This window comes from Prionailurus bengalensis, chromosome B4 (genome assembly GCF_016509475.1).
Source record: "Prionailurus bengalensis isolate Pbe53 chromosome B4, Fcat_Pben_1.1_paternal_pri, whole genome shotgun sequence".
In the NCBI taxonomy this organism is placed as follows: Eukaryota; Metazoa; Chordata; class Mammalia; order Carnivora; family Felidae; genus Prionailurus; species Prionailurus bengalensis.
In genome coordinates this window covers 117669031-117690710 of record NC_057358.1, presented here as the reverse complement: position 1 = coordinate 117690710, position 21680 = coordinate 117669031, and the positions used below count along the sequence as shown (strand labels likewise).

The 21680-nt window shown below is 35.5% G+C and overlaps 1 protein-coding gene across 1 annotated transcript in view; it reads right to left on the bottom strand.

The window, feature by feature from the left end:
• CFAP54 (cilia and flagella associated protein 54) overlaps positions 1-21680 on the bottom strand; it is a 296556-nt gene that overhangs the window by 155932 nt on the left and 118944 nt on the right. The window contains 7 exon segments of the mRNA XM_043562207.1: positions 5417-5454; positions 5456-5518; positions 6510-6624; positions 11743-11869; positions 12399-12488; positions 14225-14339; positions 16005-16133. Of these exon segments, the coding sequence (XP_043418142.1) occupies positions 5417-5454; positions 5456-5518; positions 6510-6624; positions 11743-11869; positions 12399-12488; positions 14225-14339; positions 16005-16133 (677 nt within the window).

The window sequence follows — 21680 nt, the reverse complement described above, 5'->3', positions numbered from 1 at the left end:
CGTAGTGAAATGTTGGTTCAGGTCTTTTGCTCATTTTCTTTTCTTTTTTTAAGATTTTATTTTTAAGTGCCTTTTGATCATTTTCTAATTGGATTGTTTATTTTTATTATTCTTTTGAATTTTGAGAGGTCTTTATATATTCCAGATATAAGGTCTTTCTTGGAGACGAGCTTTGCAAATACTTCATCCCAAGTGTATAGCTTGTCCTTTCATCCTTTTCATAGAGTCTTTTACTAAGCAAAAGTTTTAAATTTTGATGAGGCCTGAGGTTGTATGGTAAACATATGTTTAGTTTTATAAGAAATCCCATAGTGTTTTCCAGAGTGGCTGAATCTTTTTACATTCCCACCAGCAGTGTACTAATGACCTAGGTTTTCCCCATGATTGCCAGTATTTAGTGTTATCACTGTTTTTTATTTTTGCCATTAAAATAGGTTTTAATGATATCTGTGGCTTTAATTTGTGTTTCTCTAATGGCTAATGATATTGATCATTACTCTATCTTTTCAAAAATTGGTCTCTAATGTGTCTGATTATAGTAATGTGGTTTGTATGATATTGATCATCTTTTTATGTGTTTATTTGTCATCTATATATAAGTAAAACTTTATTTGTTCACAACATGATTGTCCACACAGAAACCCTACATCTATGAATAAATTATCAAGTAGTATTGAAGACAGTTGTTTACAAATCAAATTATATTCCTATACAAAAGAATAAAAGCATTCAGAAATGTAATTTTAAAACACTGTTTACATTAATACCAAAAAGCATTTATCTGACATATCTAATGAAAGATGTATGGCATCTTTATGGAAAATATCATAAAAATTTACTGAAATATATTAAATAAGACCTAGGTATGTGGTCTGTATACTAATAGAAAAAATCAATATTGGGAGAAAAAAATTCCCAAACCCATCTATATATTCAAACCTATCTCTATCAATATCATGAGTTTTTTGTATTACTTGACAAGTTATTCCAAACTACTCTGTGGAAGAATATCCAAGACTTCTTCAATATTGTGATATTGGCCCATGAATAGATAAACAGACTAAAGGATAGAAAAGAGAGCTCAAAACTACATATATGAAAACTTGCTAAATGACAAAAGTGACAGTGATGGCAGAATAGACTATTCAATAAATGGCTAATAACAACTACTCAACAAATGAGACTAGACACTTGGGTACCTGTACCAAAACTACAAAAGATGGGGAAGGAGATTCTTCCTTTCACGATACACAAAAATAAATTACAGTTAGATGAAACTTCTAAATGTGAAAATCTAAAATTTAAATTCACAGTGAAAATACCTTTACTATCTTGTTCAAAAACAATAAAGAGAAATGTTGACACATTTGACTCCATCAACAATTATAACTTTTGATTTAAAAAAGAAAACTTTTAGGATGCCTGGTGGGTCAGTCTGTTAAGCATCCAACTCTTGATTTCAACTCAGGTCATGATCTCACAGTTTGTGAGAGCAAGCCCCACATCAAGCTCTGCACTGATGTGCACAAAGCCTGCAATTCTCTCTTACTCGCTCTCTCTGCCCCTTCCCAGCTCACACTCATAGTCTCTGTCTCTGTCTCTCTTTCTCTGTTTCAATAAATAAATAAACACTTTAAAATAAGAAAAAAGAAAACTTTTAACATGTAAATAGATAAGCCAAAAACTGAGAAAAGCATTAGTATCCCAATTTCTAAAAATAAATGAGAAAACAAGTTTTTAAATGTACAAAGGATCTAAACAAGCAGCCTTGAGAACAGAAAAAACCCAGGATCTAATTAAAACATGAAAAGACTCCTAATCTCATTAGTAAACAAAGAAATTAAAATGAAAATAACAATGAGATAAATTTTCACAATTCAACAATCCACAAAAATTTGAAAATGTGATAATAACACCAACCGTTGGTAAAGACATTGAATACCGGAAACCTGACACACCACTGATGAAAATTTAAGAGCAACTTAGCAAGATCTAGTAATGTGAAAGATGCTCATATCTTGGGAACTGTACTCCTATGTATTTACCCCAGAAACTCTCAACATTTGCATACAAGAGCTTTGTACAAGAATGACCTTTGCACTACTGTTTACATCAGGGAAAACTTGGGAAACAATTTAAATATCCATTTACAGGATACTAAATAAATGAATTTTTATTTATTCATGCAATGGAATACTCTACAGTAGTAAAATGAGTAACTAGACATATATAATCAACGTTAAAAATCTCAAAAATGTAGTATTGAGGGAAAGGAGCAAAATGGCAAAGCAAACTGTAAAAAAGTACTACACATTATTTAGGAGTATATACGTATTCAATTGAAGTATAAAATGGGGTTCCTGGGTAGCTCAGTTGGTTAAGCGTCTGACTTTGGCTCAGGTCATGATCTCGCAGTTTGTGAGTTCTGTGCTGACAGCCTGGAGCCTGCTTCAGATACTGTGTCCTCCCTCTCTCTTTGCCCCACCCCTGCTTATACTCTGTCTCTCTCTGTCTTTCAAAAATGAATAAACATTTTTAAAAAACATTCAATTGAAGTATTAAGTCACTTGTGATAAGCATGATAAATGACAATTTTGGTTAGTATTACTTCTGGTTTTTACAAGGGACAAAAATGCATTCCAAAAAGGACGCATGAGACTTTCAACTGTGTTTCAAAGTTTTATATTTTAAACTGCATATAAAAAACTGTACATGTTTTTTGTTATATTATTTTCTATGCTCATCTAAAATATGTCATCTTTCAGGTCATGTTAGTGGGGTATTGGGAAACTTTTCAATTAGCAATAATTGCATCTTAGATAAACCTCATTGGCTATGATATTACCACTGCCTGATGGAGAGTTTCGAGCAACAGTCATTAAGGATACTCACGGGGCTTCAGAAAAGAAATCATCAGTGAGACTCTTCACAGAGATAAGAGTTAAAACAGAATCAGTGAGAGATGAAGAATACAATAAACGAGATTGGAAACAAGTTTGACACAAGGAACAGCAGGTTGGAAAAGCAGAGGAATGAATTAGTGCCCTACAATATAAAATAATGGAAAATAATGAAGATGAACAAAGAGAGAAAGAAGAACTATGCAACATGAGAATAGATTTAGGGAACTCAGTGACTCCATAAAATGTAATAACATTCATATTATAGGAGTCTCAGAAGAAGGAGAAAGAGAAAGGCAGGCAGAAAATTATTCTAAGAAATAACAGAAAACTTCCTAATCTGAAGAAGGAAGAGACATCCAGATCCAGGAGGCACAGATAACTCCCATTGAAATCAACAAAAGCAGTCCAACACCAAGACATATTACAATTACATTTGCAAAAATATAGTGATAAACAAAAAATCTTAAAAGCAGCAGGATAAAAGAAGTCCTTAACTTACAAGGGAAAACCCCTAAGGCTAGCTGGAGATTTCTCAACAGAAAGTTGGCAAGTCAGAAGGGAGTGGCATGATATATTTAAAGTGCCAAGCAGGAAAACTCTGCAGCCAAGAATACTCTCTCCAGCAAGGCTATCATTCAGAATAGAAGGAGAAATAAAGAGTTTCCCAGACAAACAAAAACTAAAGGAGTTCATGACCACTAAACCAGCCCTGTAAGAAATATTAAAGGGGACTCTCTGAGAGGGAAAGAAAGACCAAAAGTGACAAAGACGAAAAAGGAAACAGAAAATCTCCAGAGACAATAACAAAACAAGTAATAAAATGGCACTAAATACATACCTATCAATAATTACTTTGATTGTAAATGGACTAAAGACCCATCTATATGCTGCCTATAAGACACTCACTTTAGACCTAAAGACACCTGCAGATTAAAAGTGAAGGCGGAGAAACATTTATCATGAAAATGGATGTCAAAAGAAAGTCAGAGTAGTGATACGTGTATCAGACAAGCTAGACTTTTTTGTTCTTTTTTGTTTTTACCCTGCTTTGGTATTAGGGTAGTACTGGCCTCATGGAATGATTTTGAATGTGTTCCTCCTATTCCATTATTTGTAAGATTTTGATAAAGATTGTCATTACTTATTTTTTTTTTTAATGTTTGGTAGAACTTAGCAATGAAACCAAGTAGTATTGGGCTTTTCTGTTCCGGGATACTTTTTATTCTTAATTCAATTTTCATTCTTGTTGTTGGGCTAAGAATATTTCTTACTTCTTAGATTCAAGATTCATGATTCAGAGTTTTGGTAACTTGTTTTTTTTTTTAGGAATTATCTGGGTTTTTTTTTTCCAAGTTATCTGATTTGTTAGTATACAATTGCTTATAGTAATCTGTTATCACACTATGCATTTTTTGTAGTTATTTGTTCTATTGTTTTCTCTTCCATTTCTCATTTTGGTTTTTGAGTCTTTTTTTTTTCTTAGTTAATGCAGTTAAAGCATTGCCAATTTTGTTTATTGTTTGGAAAAACTGGTCATTACTTTCAATGTTATGTTATTGTTATTCTGGTCTCTATTTTATTTATTTATGACTTTTCTTTGTTATTTCTTTCCTCTACTAAATTTCAGTAAAGTTTCTTCTTTTTAGTTCCTTGTGGTATAATGTTGTTTCCTTGCACTTTTTTTCTTAATGTAAGCATTTACAGCATTAAAAATGTCATAATTTAAATTTTTGTTTAATGTTTATATATTTTTGAGAGACAGAGACAGAATGTGAGTGGGGGAGGGGCAGAGAGAGAGAGAAAGACACAGAATCCGAAAAGGCTCTAGGCTCTGAGCTGTCAGCACAGAGACCGACATGGGGCTCGAACTCACAAGCCGTGAGATCATGACCTGAGCCGAAGTTGGACACTCAACCGACCTAACCTCCCAGGTGCCCCAAAAATGTCATAATTTAAATAAAGAAAATAAAGGAACAGTCAAACAGATAGTAGGCAAATACCAACAAAAACAAAGTGAGAGTGGTTCTATTATGCATATGTTGCTCTTAGGATCCAAATTACTAAATAAAGAAGGACATTTTATATATATAATGATGGTATGATATATAAAGAATATATAAGAATCATAAGTTAATACTCATAAAAATAGATGATAAACATTTCATCATGATAAGTTTTATGGTTTCAGTTTTATGAACAAGAACATCAAGCCCACTAATAATTAAAAGTAATTTACCAATCAGGTTCTTGACCACCCTACCTAAACTACTACCTCCACCCAAGGCCAGTTACTCTAGGCATATCATCCTGTTCATTTATTTTATAAAACTTATCAGAATGTTAAATTGTCTTGTTTATTTGTGTGTTCACTTATTTAGTGTGTTCCTATCATTAATATGTAAGTTCCCCAAGGGCCGTGATCTTATCTATCTAGTCTACCAGTGTATCCCCAATGCCCAAAATAATGCCAACCACATAGTAAACGTTTATGGAATTAATTAATCAATTAATACCTTTCATGTTCCATCATTTCAGCAATAGATGGATTTTTAGAAAAAAAATTCTCTTAGAGTTTCATTTCTTTTACTTCTTTTTCTTGGCATCATTTCTATAGTCTTAATAAAGGAGATAACAAAAATGTTACAAATTAAATCTAAACTATGAACACAATATTATAATTTATTCATACTCTAATGTTTATCTCTTGACAATGAAATACAGTGATATCTTTATAACTTTCAATTAAAATTACTATCAAAAGAAACAAAACAATATATGACTATAAAAATATCCACATGGAGAGGAGCCTAGCTGGCTCAGTTGGTTAATTGTCCAACTTCAGCTCAGGTCATGATCTCACGGCTTATGAGTTCGAGCCCCATGTCAGACTCTGTACTGACAGCTCAGAGCCTGGAGCCTGCTTTGGATTCTGTGTCTCCCCCTCTCTGCCCCTCTCCTGCTCACATTCTGTCTCTCTCTCAAAAATAAAGAAACATTAAAAATTTTTTAAAATATCCACATGGGGGGGTGCCTGGGTGGCTCAGTCGGTTGAGCATCCGACTTTGGCTCAGGTCATGATCTCGCAGTCTGTGAGTTCGAGCCCCGTGTCGGGCTCTGTGCTGCCAGCTCAGAGCCTGGAGCCTGCTTCAGCTTCTGTGTCTCCCTCTCTCTCTGCCCCTCCCCCTCTCATGCTCTGTCTCTCTCTCTCTCTGTCAAAAATAAATAAGCATAAAAAATTTTTAAAAAATATCCACATGGTAACTTAAGAATTATAATGTATTATATTATATAATAATAATATTGTTTATTGGTATTTCCTTCTGTTTCTTTTTTTTTTCTCTCTTAAGAAAGAGAGAGCAGGGGAGGGACAGAGGAAAAGGGAGAGAGAAAGAATCTTAAGTAGGCTCTATACCCAGCATGGAGCCCAATGCAGGGCTTGATCTCATGAGGATGAGATTGCAATCTAAGCCAAAATAAGAATCGGGCACTTAACCAATTGAGCTACCCACGCACCCCTATTTCATATTATAATAAATACAATGCAGCCAATCATTTCTAGATACATGAATCTCTTAATTTCATTAACTTAAAATTCAAAACTCTTACTCTTCCAATCTCCATTACTGCAGCTTTGAACTTCTTCAAAGGTTTGCCTGTCTTTTTACACAAAATATTGTCTTTATATTTTGTTCTTTTAATTCCAAGTAGGGATTCATTCCTCCTAATACAAAAATAAAAAGTCAGTTAAAAGGATCTGTAAGAATTTACAAAATTATCCCAAAGCAATAAATCTTTAATGAATGTTGTCACTGAAATCGTATGAGAAGAATGTCCAAAACTGTTTGTGTCTCATGCATAAATTAGACTGTGATATTCTTTATCATCAATGAATAACTGCCCTCTCGAAAGAGCAAAATGTAATTCATACCATAACATGTGATGAGAGCTGATGTATGACATAGAAGAAACAGAATTGAACTGAAAATAAAACAACATGAACACATCCCTTTAAAACTGAAAAGATAACTACATAAGAGTTTCCCTGGACAAGCTATCTTGCTACCAACAGATTTCAGTCTCTTTGGTTCCATCATGTCAAGGCTCTTAGCTGTTATCATGTTCTGAATACCAACAGGTGCTAAGCATTTTATGTGACTATGAAAACTTATCCCCTCCTCCAATGACTTGTAGAAGTTCTTAACCTCATTTTTTCAATCTGCTATGGGCCCCTAAGGTAATCCAGGCCCTTCCAGCACTGTGAAGTCTCTCATTATCCCTCCTTCTATTGATACTTATCATCTACTGTCCCTGAAATTTCTATTTTTTTCTAAAATTTATATTTCTTTGGGTAGGTATTTGCTAATTCCAGCAAAACCCTGCTATCACATGATAAATGAGATCCAAAAACTTAAATTGAATAAAATGTAAGGCTAATGAAATGGAAGGCTAATGAAATGACTGGGTGAGTCTGGATAACTAGTTACAGGAGTTGGGGTTTCAAATTCACTTTGGTCCCAATGGCTGTTGGCCACTTATTTCAATTTTAATGATGATCCTGGATCCTATGGTTGGTTGGGACTCCAGCCCAGCTGCAGCAGTTTCAAGAGTCCCCCAGTTAGTTGGCATTCATTTTGGCAAATGTTTTGTCTCCATCAACTAGGAAGCTTGGACCAGTGACCACTGGGGACTTGGGGAACCACCCTGTGCAACTTGCATCTGGAGACTGGTTGCCTACTATTTTCCAAGCAGGTTGGTCTCTTCTCTATCCCCTGCCTCACCTACCCTCCAGAATGCTTGACCTGGTTTCTGTTACTGCAGAAAGATACAGGAAGGAGAGAAGGTCATGGATATACACTTGCCATCTTCTAATTTTCTCAACATTCGCCTCCATGCTCTGCAGAATTCTCACCCACTGAATCAATTAAACTCCTCCCACTTCCTGACCTCTTCAAAGAATGCTTCCTCCTAGCTTTTTATTTTGTTTATGGTATATTATGAAAAATGGGATTTTTAAATTTTTATGTAGTGTTATTGATCTTTGATTTCATGGCTTATTCATTATTTTAATTACTTGTATCAACACCTGTTTCTGACTAAAAACATTGAATCCCAATGCCTGTCTGCCTATAATTTCAAAAACAGAACTCTGTTATACTTTATCTGATAATACAAATCTCTCTCTTTTTTATTTTTCAAATATATTTCATTATTCTAGGTCATTCCATAAAATGAATTTTATTAGAATTACATTAAACCAATAAATTAATTTGAAGATAATAGAAATTAAAGTAGTCCATCTGTCCATCAAGTAATGTACTATGTCTCTCCATTTATTCAAGTCATTTTTAAAAATATCCCTTAGTGAAAATGTTTGATCTTCTTTTATTAGCCTAAGTCTCCTCACAAATCCTGATAAATTTAATCCCGTGCTTCATAGGAATGGGATCATTTTTCCATTATACTGTCTAGTTGATATAGGAGAGCTATTGGCTTTGCATCTAGCTATCCTATGGAATTCTCTAATTAGTTCTGATAGTTACTGGTTAATTAGCTTAAGTTTTAAAAAATAATTATTTGCAAATAGCAATCACTTTATCTCCTTTTCAGAGTACTTCACTGAAGAATTCATTTGACAAACATTTTGGAGACCCTATTTTGTGATAATCACATGAATTCTAATCTTAAATTCTATTTCTTATTTAATGCTTTGGCAAGAACTTTCACAACAATGTTAAATGATATAAGGAATAAGTTTCCTTGTTAAAAAGCTAATTTGAACAGAAAATATTATTCTACACCTAATTTGCCAGGAATGGTTGTTGAATTTCACCACATGACTTTTTAGCGTATGCCAAAGGTTCCTTTGACTACCAATAATAATTACATTTGCAGATTTCCTACTATATTTATATTGAGAATAAGATCTACATTTTCAATGCTGAATTTATAAGCTAGTGCTTTACGAATTTTTGTTTCTATATACTACTGATTTAGAATTGACTATTTTTAAAATTCTTTTTATAAAGCTGCTATCAGAGACTGGTGTGATAAATTTAGTAGGAAACTTTAAACCCATGTGCTGAAATAGCTTTATGTAAAGTAAAAATTATCTGTTCCTTTAAAATATGAAAGAAGTAGCCTAAAAAAATCTGAACTATTCAATTTTTTACTATTTCAATCAATTCTTATTTAAAAAATTCCAGATTATCATCATTTTCAATTAGAAATTTCTAATTTATTCATATTAAATTGTATATGCTATTATCTAATCGTTGTTTAACTGCTTCCAAATGTATGATTATTACCTCTGTGGATTACTTGTATTTCACTTTCTCTTATTACGGTGGCTGGAAATTTGCCTAATTTATTCTTATCTCCAAAGAACTAGTTCTAGTAGTTACCAATTAAATGATTTTGAAACCATTATTTAATTTCAACTTTTATTTTTATTTTCTTTTTTTTGCTTTCTTAGATTTATTTCATTTTTCTAATTGCTTGAGTTCAATGAAAGTTCATTTGATTTTATTTTTAATTTTTAGTAATAGAGGCTTCTAAAGCTAAAAACTTCTGTATTTTGAGTACTTTTGAGTTAGGGTTTCTCATTATCATTAACTTTCAAAAGTATACTTTCAGTTAGATTTCTTTTTTTGCTCCAATAATTACATATGCCAGTATTTTTTTATAAAATTTCAGTTTTAGGGGCACCTGGGTGGCTCAGTCTGTTTAAGCGTCCAACTTGGGCTCAGGTCATGATCTTACAGCTTGTGAGTTCGAGTCCCACATCAGGCTCTGTGCTGCCAGCTCAGAGCCTGGAGCCTGCTTCAGATTCTGTGTCTCCCTCTCTCTTTGCCCCTCCCCCATTCACACTCTGTCTCTCTCTCTCTTTCTTAAGAATAAATTAACGTTAAAATTTTTCAGTTTTATTATACTGTAAAACTATGTGGTCTTTACAAATTTTACTCTAGGTTACCTATTGAGCCTTATTCTGCAACTTAAATATTACTTTTTAAATATTACTTTAAAAAAAATTACTTATTAAAAAGTATTACTTTTTAAAAAATTAATGAGTGCTTTAAAAGGTGTTTAGTCTTTTCAACTCTCTCAATATTATTATATTTCTGTCAAATCAATCTTGTCTTCTCAGCAGTTACTTCCATATACATTGACTTTTTTTTAATACAGAACATGAAAATTCATGGGGGCCTGAGTGGCTCAGTTGATTAAGTGTTGGACTCTTGATTTTGGCTCAGGTCATGACTTGATCTTATGGTCGTGGGATCTGCCCACTTTGGGCTCTGTGCTGGCAGCTTAGAGCCTGCTTAGAATTCTCCCTCTCACTCTCTCTCTGCCCCTCCCCACTCATGTTCACTTGCTCTTTCTCTCTCAAAATAAATAGATAACATTAAAAAAAAAAGAACATGAAAATTTATGAAATACCTTTCCATTGTCATTTATAAGCATGATTGGTAGAATCACCCACTTTGAATGTGAAAAGGTAGAATTAAAAATAAGTAATACAGAGATTATTCTTTTTTCTTTTTGAAAGAGTTTCCTTTTTATTTTATTTTTTTTATTTTTGAGAGAGAGAGAGAGAGAGCACACATAAGTGGGGGAAAGGGACAGAGAAAGAGAGAGAATCTTATTAGGCTCCACACTCAGCGAAGAGCCCCCAACATGGGGCTCAATCCCACGATCCTGGGATCATGACCTGAGCTGAAATCAAGGGTCAGACTGAAATCTAGGGTCAGATACTCAACTGACTGAGCCACACTGGTGCCCTGAATTATTCTCTAAAATATTACTGGTACAATTGATAAGCTGGGGTGGGGGGGCGGGTGGAGAACCTGAAGTTTAATCTAAATCCCCACACCAAAATAAATTCCACATGGATTAAAAGATTAAATATAAATCATGAAACCATAAAATTGGAAGAAAACACAGCTGCACATTTTTCTGTTGCAGAAAATCTCTTTTGTGCAAAACTATGTTAAGCATATGAACATAAAAAGAAAATAGGTATTACTATCCAGGTAGAAATCAAAGTTTTGCATCTGTTCCTCCTCTATATTCCCTGAGTTGGAGAAGAACATCCTAAAACATCTGCTCAGACTTGAAAATTGAAATCATTATGAACTTAGTCACACTGCTCAATCTCCAACCTTGAGTCTTTTGTTACACCCACTGGTCAATGATTCTAAGCCACTTACTCTGTTTTCCTCTTTCAAAATATCTACTATTCTTAGGTTGGACCCCCACAATCAGCCCTCCAAATTTCACCATACACCAAGTGTCTTCTGATTCTCTTTGGTATTAACAATGTTATTTGTGGCTTCCAAACTTCTAATTTCAGCTCTGATTTTTTTTAAATTTAATAGAACTTTCTGACTAATTCTCTGAATACCGTAACCTGTGAAATTTAATGAAAGCAATTTCCTCCTTTATCACTTGAAAATATGAAGCACATAAATTCCAAGCTTTGTTTTCTAATAAATGAAGTGCCTGTTTTAGGAAGAATGTTTTTCTACATGTTTTCCTGAGAATGTTTCCCTTTTGCTGCCATGTTTTAAATAGACCTCATGTTATTGATGCTTCTTTTTACTAAAATGAGAGACAGATCAATGCATAATGGTGAAAGGGAAGACCAGTTGTTGGAAGAAAATGTTTAGTTATTTATCTATTTACACACACAGACATAAATCCTTACTGTCTCCTAAGTGGCTGTTTACCCCACACTACGTGCATACTCCACCATCTTTTCCATCCACTTTATATATCTTAAAATGACAATGTTACCTATCTTTTAAAGCTTTAAATATTATAAAATATATACTACAAATACCTTTTTAAGAAGTCATAAACAGGATTTGTTATCTCCACCATAAGATGAAATTTTTCATCGTTCATACATTTTAGCATAACTTGTGTAAAGAATTCTAGGAATCTAGGTCTCTGCTTAAATTTCATAACTGTGAAAACAAAGAAATGTATAGCAGTAAATGTGTCAAGAACTCCTGTCTTTCCAAGATCAAATAATCCTTTACGGTCTATATTTCATTTGTTTTCCAAATATCTCAGTGTTGAAAACTAGTTCATAAAAGTTGCCTCTAATGTCAGACAAGTTGGGGGGAAAAGTGCTAATTATCAAAATTACTAGTTATCCTAATTTTTTTCTCTGTCACTCTGAGCTAAGCAATAATGTTGCTATTTCTTCATAGCTGGACTTGACAATCACTCACATTTTTCAATTACCTGGTACTCATAAGCTTCATAATATCACTCACTACCAAAATAAGTCACCATCAAAGTTCTGTCTTTCCAGATTTTAAATCATATTACTTGACAACCAATAGTTATTTTGTGTTATTCTAAACAGGTAAGAACTCAAAACCTTCTGTCTAGAAAAGTGAGATCTTTCAGACAACAACAAAATCCACACAATAAATGATCTTCAATAGAAAATCGAGTGAACAGCACATATACGTTTAGGTCACCTACCTTCTTTCACAGCACCTTTGACCGACCAGTTTAAAACAATAGGGTAAAGAAATACAGGGTCCTCTGTTCCTGAGAGTTCAGTTGTAACATCTAAGGTTTAAAAAATTAGTAAGTTGTAGGTTCTGTTTAACGTGAATAACCAAAAATGAAAATTCTTTGGAAGAATGTTCAAGCATTCATTCTAAATTATGTGCTTTCAAATATCAACTACATCATTATATTTGGGGGCATTAAAAACTTCAGTGATCTTAGTTATTTTCCTTTCATTTTTCCCCCTAAAAGCCAAGGAGATCACCACCAAAGAGGTGAAGAGTTTCTAAGGCTTGAGTCTCTCATATTCAATGGCTGTCATATTACCAGCAAACCCCAGACTCAGAAAACATACCAATTATGTTAACTTTATTTTTACAAAATTACTTTTAAAAGACCGTAAAATATACAATAATGAACAGCACAGCCACTGGAGCAAGGCTGCCTGGGTTCAAATTCTAACACCAACAATTTTTAGTTATGAGACCTTGTTAAGTTACTCATCTTCTCTGTGCCTCAGGTTCTTTACCTTTAAAATGAGCATAAGAGTAGCTCCCTCATATGGTTGTTATATAAGGGCCATATGAGTTTCAATATGTATAAAATACTTAAAATACTTCCTGGCACACAGAAAGTACTGTACAAAACTATTATTTTATGATTGTTTTGTTATTAAATCTGTTGTTTAGCTAGTAACATTACATTGTGCTTCTTAGTAAAATGTTTTTACTGACAAAATGAAAATAATTCACATCTCTAAAACACTTCACATTTTAAAGAATTATATTTTTATAATGAGACAATTACAGCTTTCCCAAAGCTAGGTTTACTGGTTGTGTGAATAATAGAGCATTGGGTTCAATTCATTAATTCAACTCAAAACAGACTTTGGAGAGAGAGAGAGAGAGAGATCCAGGTCAGGGAATTGTGATCCCAGATAGAACTGAGGCACACTAAGAGAGGTGAGGTCAGGACACAGAATTCTGCAAGTAGTCAGTTCCAGAAAGGCTGAGGGGCCAAAAGTAGAACCTCCTACTTGAGGAAAATGTGGAGAGAAAAGATACTCTCTTATTCTTCCAGAAGGTTTGAAGTACCTGCTAAAAAGGTAATATTTAGCATCACTAGAAACTAAATCAATTTCTTAAGCAGATTTCCAAACTGCAAACTCCAAAATTCTAATCACTGTATGCACAGTGATCCATTTTGAAATTCCTATTTGGCACAATGACCTAAAACTAAACCACTCTTTCACTTGAGCAGACTGTGGTTCAAATCACTCACTCATTAACACACTTCATGCTATCCTTTTATTTCTGTTACATTTCTGCCTTTGAAAGAGTAGTGATTCTCAATTTTGCGCTCCCCTCACCAATACACTTGGCAACATTTGCCTCCCAGTTGATTGTCAAAGCAGGGAAGATGGCATGCCAAGCATCTAGGTAGAGGACAGGGATGCCGCTCATCATCCTAGGGTACTCCACAGCAAAGAATTAGCTGACCCAAATCGACAAGAATGTCGAGGCTGAGAAACCCTGCTTTAGAATCAAAAATAAGCCAGCTATGTAATCCTAAATAAATCACTTAATCTTCATGAACCACATCAGAAAAAAAAGCAGTTAGCAATCCATTATTAACACAGTATTTTTAGGATTAATGAAATAATGTAAAAGCACCTTAAAGGATTTATTTACCAAATGCTAATCTCATCTTAATCCTTTTAACAAAATAGTTTCTTATTTAAAAAAAAAAAAACATAATGCCAAGTAGAAGTATACAGAAAGAAAAAAAATGACTACATTGCTTCGTCAGTTTGAGTAGGTGGGTCTCCAACAAGGCCAGCTGTTCATTTATTTTTTCAGGTAATAATATCTGCTGTGGCTTCTTAGGCTTGTAAGACTTCTTAGAAGAACCCTAAAAACATTGGTTAAGTGTCAGAACGTACTTCAACATGTTTCAACAATTGTCACTTTGAAGTAATAATCTTTAAATTACGATTTCATACTTTCACACCCGGTGGATAAAAACTACAATCTACATGGCTAGGTGAAAAAAATGAATAATTAATAATAACAGTCATTTCATCCCAACTAAATGACAAACACAATACTCAGTATTTTATGGAGATTAAACAAAATATTTCTTCTCTTCCCCTCTCCCTTCTTTCCAGTAACTTCTACATCCCAAAACCCCAACTAGCACCATCCCTTCAACCTATACACACTTTTCTGAAAGCAGCTGAGGGTAGAGCTCTAAAAAATCCTCAAAAGAAAACTCTCATCTTGCCCTCAGAAATGTATTCCTTTTTCCCTTTTCTTCTTTCCTTTCTTTTTTTCCCAGAGGAGCTTCTTTACAACTAAGCTAATTGCCTTTGCTGCTTTGCCTTTCATTGAAACATAACAAGATCTGCAATTAGTGGATTAAGTATTAGTGGATCTGTGCTCAGTCTCCCCACCATGTTTTCAACAGTCTGAGCCTGAGAACTGAAGTGTTAATGTCTCCTGTTCTCAAACAAACAAACAAACAACCCTCCCAAGCCCCTACAGGCTTAAAGCGTCCTTGAGGGGCTATAACAATTTCTGACTCTTATAAATTAGGCGTTAGCTTCTCGGTCCCTACAGTCTTAGAAAGAAGTATCACAACATTCCACTGGGCTTGGGGCTCCATGGAAGGACACATGGGGTCCTGCCCTGCAATGATGTGAAGGAATGGGCTCATGAGTCAAGGCCTGGGTGACATAAAGGGCCTGGCGGCTGATGGACTCTGACAGTGAACAACAGTTGGTGGAAAAAAACCCTCAAAATGCATCCAGCTTAATCAAAACTCTCTCTAAATAAAATGACCCTTCACCCCTCAAAAAAGTATTACGGCTTAAAAAAATTCGTCCAGTAAAACAGTGGTGGTTTTTGAAGCTTTTTGTGGCAAGCACACACTTACTTTGGCATATAATTCATCATATAATAGAGATAGAGATGGGGCCAGTCCAACAGAAACAGAGTCTAGGGTTGACAGTCTCTCTCCCCACCCCAGTCAGTGAATTAGTAGGCTTCAAGTAATTCCTAGTGCTCCTCAGAAATGAAGAAACATTTCAAAATTTGATCTATAAAAACACATAACCGTATGGTTTCAAGGAAAGGCAATACAATGGGAGGCAGATACTAAAAAGTAGTCTTAGACCTTAGCAGTTTCATAAAGAAGACAATTTAGGTGACACAATGAGGTTAGGAAAAATCTGTGAACAAACTAAAAAGCTCTGACGGGTATTTACTACATTCGCTGACCCACCCAGAATCATAAAATCAATTTGGGAGAGACTTTACAGGGCTTTTAGTCCCCTGTCCGGCTGGGCATAGGAAGCTCCATCAACACCTGATGGTCAGTACTGGTGAGAGAGGCTCTTCAGTATTCCAGCATGGATGCTTCTAAACAAGGAAACTCTTTGCTATATACCACTTTTTGTTTATATAAATATGACAAATTTGAAACTAGTCAATTTTCTAACACATTTGCTAATATCACATGACACTTAAAAGACTCAAATCAGTATATGTTTTAAGACAAGAAACAAAAATCAATTACCTCCTCTTGTGTTTCTTCTTGGTCAGTCACACCAAACAGAGATTTGCACCCTGATGTGATGTCTAACATCTTTTTTCCATAATTTATAATCATAACTGCCAGGTCATATTCTTTCCATGAACGCAGAATCTAATTGAAAATATTTATTAATTATAATTAAATATTATTAATTACCCCTTGTCTATTTTCAAGTGTCATCCACCATCTTTCATAAACTCAAAAGTCCCATTAATGTTTGGGTCTAAGAATTCCCCTGATTTTGTTAAGGAAACTGGTAATTTACCTCCAGATTATATTTCCCCACAATTAAAGCTGCACGATTCCACTGCTTTAAATAAAGGACAAATTAACAAGATTATCTCCTCAATAATGAATTTCCCATATTTCTGGGACATATAGCCATATATGTTTCGGAATAGGAAGTTAACTGTTAAGAAAATATTTCCACTTAACACACCCATGTTAAAACAAAATCATTCTCTGGGGCGCCTGGGTGGTGCAGTCAGTTAAGCGTCCGACTTCAGCCAGGTCATGATCTCGCGGTCCGTGAGTTCGAGCCCCGCGTCGGGCTCTGGGCCGATGGCTCAGAGCCTGGAGCCTGTTTCCGATTCTGTGTCTCCCTCTCTCTCTGCCCCTCCCCTGTTCATGCTCTGTCTCTCTCTGTCCCAAAAATAAATAAACGTTGAAAAAAAAAATTAAAAACAAAAAAACAAAAAAACCAAAATCATTCTAAAAAGTCCATATAACCACCACCTCATGTCTTGAGTTGCTTTCTATGTGAAATGGCATAATTACTGACATCAAAATACCTGGGTTAGGGGGTGATTTAAGATCGGTAAATGATTCATAAGACATTCTAGTGGTGGACTAGACTAGAGACAAGCTGTGTTGGGCAGATTCTCCATGAACCAGAGCTGCAACAGACGCTGCAATCATAAAAAGGGGAGCTGCGCTCATCCACAATTTGTTACTAATTACTATTCTTTGGCCTTCTCTAGCCTGGCCCTTACCTAGTGTAAAGCACTCATCTCCTTGTACTTTAAGCTCACAAAATATTGAGCCAAATATAAATTCTGACACTCACTATGGTTTCAGGCCTTCATGCCTCCCTACTCCTGAGGCATTTCTCAGAACAACTTGCCCACTTTATTTATAAAGCTTCACCTGGTCATGAACACCTGGGCACTAGCATCAACTCTAGAAAGGTTTCCCTGGCCAGCAGTCTGATTTGCATAGGGGACACCTTCATGGTGAACCCCATAAGGCCATTCTCTAAGAGTATAAATAAGCTTGTAGGAATTTGTTAGATGTAAGTGTATTCTGTGAAGCTGAGTAACTTAGTATTTATTTAAGATAAGTAATAACTGTTACTTCCCATACAGTGAAAGGATATATACACGGGTGGTTGCATAAATCTGATAATACCTACCTGATCCAAGGTGCTAAGAAATAGAAATACTTCGTGGGACCCGGCAATAGCGTTAAATTAATGCTGACCTTGGAACTGAGTGTGGGAAGGAAAACGGTGAAATAAATCTTGAAAAGGTTGATGGGGTTAGGTCAATCAGGGCTTTAAATGCCAGGCAAAACAGTCCAGTGTCATTATAAAATTGATATCGAGGGAGTATGTTGTATTAGAAAGCAGAAATGAGCTGATGTTTGCTCTCCATTCAACTTTGCTCTCTGATGTAGGTGGAGGCTTAGAACTAGAAAGGACTGTGTCGTCTTTTCCCCTTATCTTCATATGACAGTACAAAATGATAAATGATAACGAATTTTTCCAATCAAAAGGGAAATAGAGAACCAATTCTACTTAACACACCAAATGGTGAACAGAAATAAAAAAGACTATGCCAGATGTTTAGCATAATAAGTCTTAAACAATGCAAACATAATGGAACATTTAACATGACTTGTCTCAGAAAGTGGCACTTCATTTGGAATTCTGGCAACTTTTAGAAAAAATACTGCTGTTTAAAGAAGAAAGATTGAGTCATCTGAACAGATTACTAATGTTTTAAGCAGAACAGAGAAAGGACACAGAGCCATTAGACTAATTGGACTTTCCATGTCATAACAGAAAATCCATACAAAAAATGTGTTTATAAAAAAATGAACACCTGAAATCTGGGACTCGAGGCTAGGCCAGGGTTCTGGGGTTACCGTCAGGCTGGAGGAAGCTTCCGAAAGGACAATTCTCAGCATATCAATTTGGGACAGAAGCAGCTCTGATATCAAAATCGTCACATTAATATACATTTTACTTTTTACAGATGTCCAAAATACATTCAGGGTCATTTCTATAATAATATCACTTGGATCTCAATGTGATTCTTCAAGTTGTGGGGGAAAGCTAGTGGAGTTGTGGATGGCAAGTAAGGAATCGCAGGGCCAGTCCCAAGCTGCTGTGTGCTATGGGAGAAAAATCACACAAGGCTGAGAGAGGAGACATGTGAATTCAAGGACTTCAACATGCACTAGGCCCCAAATGCTGGTCTTTTGTTCTAGGTCAGTACTCTCTGCAATCATCCACAGAAGCTGCTGCAAAACCTCCCATTCTTCTCAATCTCGGAAACCCACCCTTACTCCTTACTTCCTTACTCTCAGCAAATGACCTTGCTTCCTTTTCACAGAGGAAATGTAGGGAAACTGGCTTATCTCCTGTCCAGAAACCTACCTACACACTCACCTGTAACTCCAGCCATCCTACTCTCCTGTTAGAGGAGAGAGGTCAATCTCCTATCCAAACTAACCCTTCCCACCTGTGCTAGGACTCACTGCCTCCTGCCTTCTCAGGGATCTTGCTCCTATATCCGCATCCTTTCCCTCTCCTGGCTCCTCTCCTTTAATGGTCAAATATGGAGTGCCTGGATAAGCAGAATTGGTTTGTTGGTTGTTTTGTTTTGAGAGAGAGAGAGAGAGAGAGAGAGAGAGAGAGAGAGAGAGAGAGAGAGATTGAATCTTAAGCAGGCTTCAAGCCCAACATAGAGCCCAATTCAGGGCTCTGTCTCAGGCCTGTGAAATTAAGACCTGAGCCAAAATCAAGCGTTGGATGCCTAGCTGAGCTACCCAGGCACTCCTGGTTGGTTGGTTTTTAGCAGGAGAAGTTGCTATTGGCAACTTGCAACCTACAAGCTGCGTTGGAATAGTTTCTTTGTTCTGGAAGAAACATTACAGTAGCTGCTATTAGTTATTTAAATGCAAAGTGAGTAGTTGTCCAGTACCCTGGAAAGAGAGTATAACCTGGCCTTCTTTTATTTGAAAAAGACATTCCTCTCCTGGAAATACTTACTGATGGACAAATCTGGGGGGCAGGCAGTGGGGGACGCCAAGCAGAGAAGATATTCCAAAGAAAAGTAACCTTGGAAGATATACTTTTAGTCCAGCATAACACTAATTAATGTGTGTATAATTGTAACATTAGAAATGGAAAGGGGCACTTTGGATTATGTGGGACTCCTGCTTTCTCACTGGTTACACCACATGATAATGGCAGCGCTGATAGCACCAGAGAGATTCTCAAGGTTGAGGTTGGGAATGACAAAACAGCTGTGGACCAATCAACTCTCCTCTTCTTCCTCTTGACTAATGGAAGCAGGACAGGCCCCTTGGATTTAGTGCACTCTTAAATAATTCTCTTCCCTTCTCACTCTACACACTGTCCCCAGACGATATCATTTATTTGTATTGTTCATTTGAGTCCATATATTAATGATGGCTTTGTCCTTATACATATTTGGCCTCTCTTGAACTCCAAGATGGTAGTTCCAATTATATAATATACACCTCTTTGGATATCCTATTAGTCCCAAAGGTCAATATATTGAATACTCAGTATCTTTTCTCTCTTTCCCATACAAAATTACTCCCTCTCCAGAGTCCAACAAATAGTATTCACTCAACTGCTGAGTCCAGATAGCTGGATTACTATTGACTCTCCCCTCTTTCCCTTGTATCCTCACATACTCAGTAGTTTTACAGGTTGTCAACTCTATCTCATAAATAACTCTTAAATTCTTTCAATTCTATCTCCCACTTTTTCACACTATAGTAGCCTCCCCTCTTAAGCATGGGGGATATGTTCCAAGAACCTAGTGGATGCCTGAAACCTCAGATAGCACCAATCCTGATATACATGTTTTTTTTTTTAATACATATGTGCCTATGATAAAGTTTAATTTATAAGTTAGGCAGAGTAATAACAACTATAATAATAAAATAGAACGTTTATAACAGTATACTGTAATAAAAGCCATGTGAGCAGAGTCTCTCTCAAAATATCTTGTACTGTGCTCACCCTTCCCCTTGTGATGACGGGACATGATAAAATGCCTATGTGATGAGATGAAGTGAGGTGGATGACGCAGGCACCACAACACAGCGTTAGGCTACCGCTGACCTTCTGACAACGCATCGGATGGAGGCCCATCTGCTTCCCGATGCAGTTGACCGTGGGTACGTGAAACCGCGGAAAGCAAAACTGCAGATAAGGGGAGACTGCCATAGTTCAGTTTGTCATCTCTCACCCTCTAACTCCCTCCCTGCTTCAGGTCTTATCCCACTCTACTAGCTGTTGTGCCACCAGAATAGTTTCTCTTTTCTAAAATGCAAATTTCATTATGTCATTTCCAGGTTTAAAACCCTTGAATGGCTCTTCTCTGACCTCATTAGAGGGCCATTCATCATCTGGTACCTGTTCACTACTCCACTTTTCAAGGTGACTGAAACACATTCTTCATAATTAAAAATAAATCTGATTCTTCTTTTCCCAAACTTTAAAATTATTTCATATTTTCCCATTGATTACTCTATGAGGCAATGTTAATAATCCTGTATCTGTCAAATGTTTTTTTAATATTTGCCTTTAAGCCTTGTTAATAGTGTCTTGCCATAAAAAAAAATTCTTTTAATTATCATGTAATCTGTTTATCTATCTTTTCCTGTGTACCTGTTAAATTATATGCCCTTTTGAGAAAGGTCTCCTCTGACTTCAAGGCCATACAAATATCCATCTGGACTTTATTTTGTTTGTAGTAGGAGGTAGAGCTCTGGCTTTGTTTATTTACAGATGAATAGTCAGTTATACCAACACCTTTTATTAAATAAAATATTTTAATAAATTATCATTTTCCCAATAAATCCAAATGCCACCTTTGTCATATATTAAGTTCTTCTGTAGACCTGGGACTGTCTATTCCTGGACTCTTCTATTCTTCTGAACTATTTGCCTATTACTTTGTTAACACCATTTTTTATTGAAGTGGCCTTATAATAAGTCTTAGTATGTATTGAGAACTTTAAGTTATTCTAATCAGTTTCAGAGAAACCCCATTGGGATTCTGATTAGATCTGTGTTATATTTAAATATTATTTTAGGAAGGATTTATATTTCTATGACATTAAGTCTTCATATTCAGGAACCTGCAGTGGCCCGCCATATGTTCAGATCTTATTTTGTGCCCTTCAGTAGATTTCACAGTTCTTTTATTTGGGTCTTTTAGCACTCTGTTAGGTTTAAAATATTGTATTTTTTTCCTCCAAGTTTTTATTTAAATTCCAGTTAACATACAGTGTAATATTAGTTTCAGGTGTACAACTTAGTGATTCCTCACTTACATACAACACCTGGTGTTCATCACAACAAGTGCCCCTTAATCCCCATCACCTATTTAACCC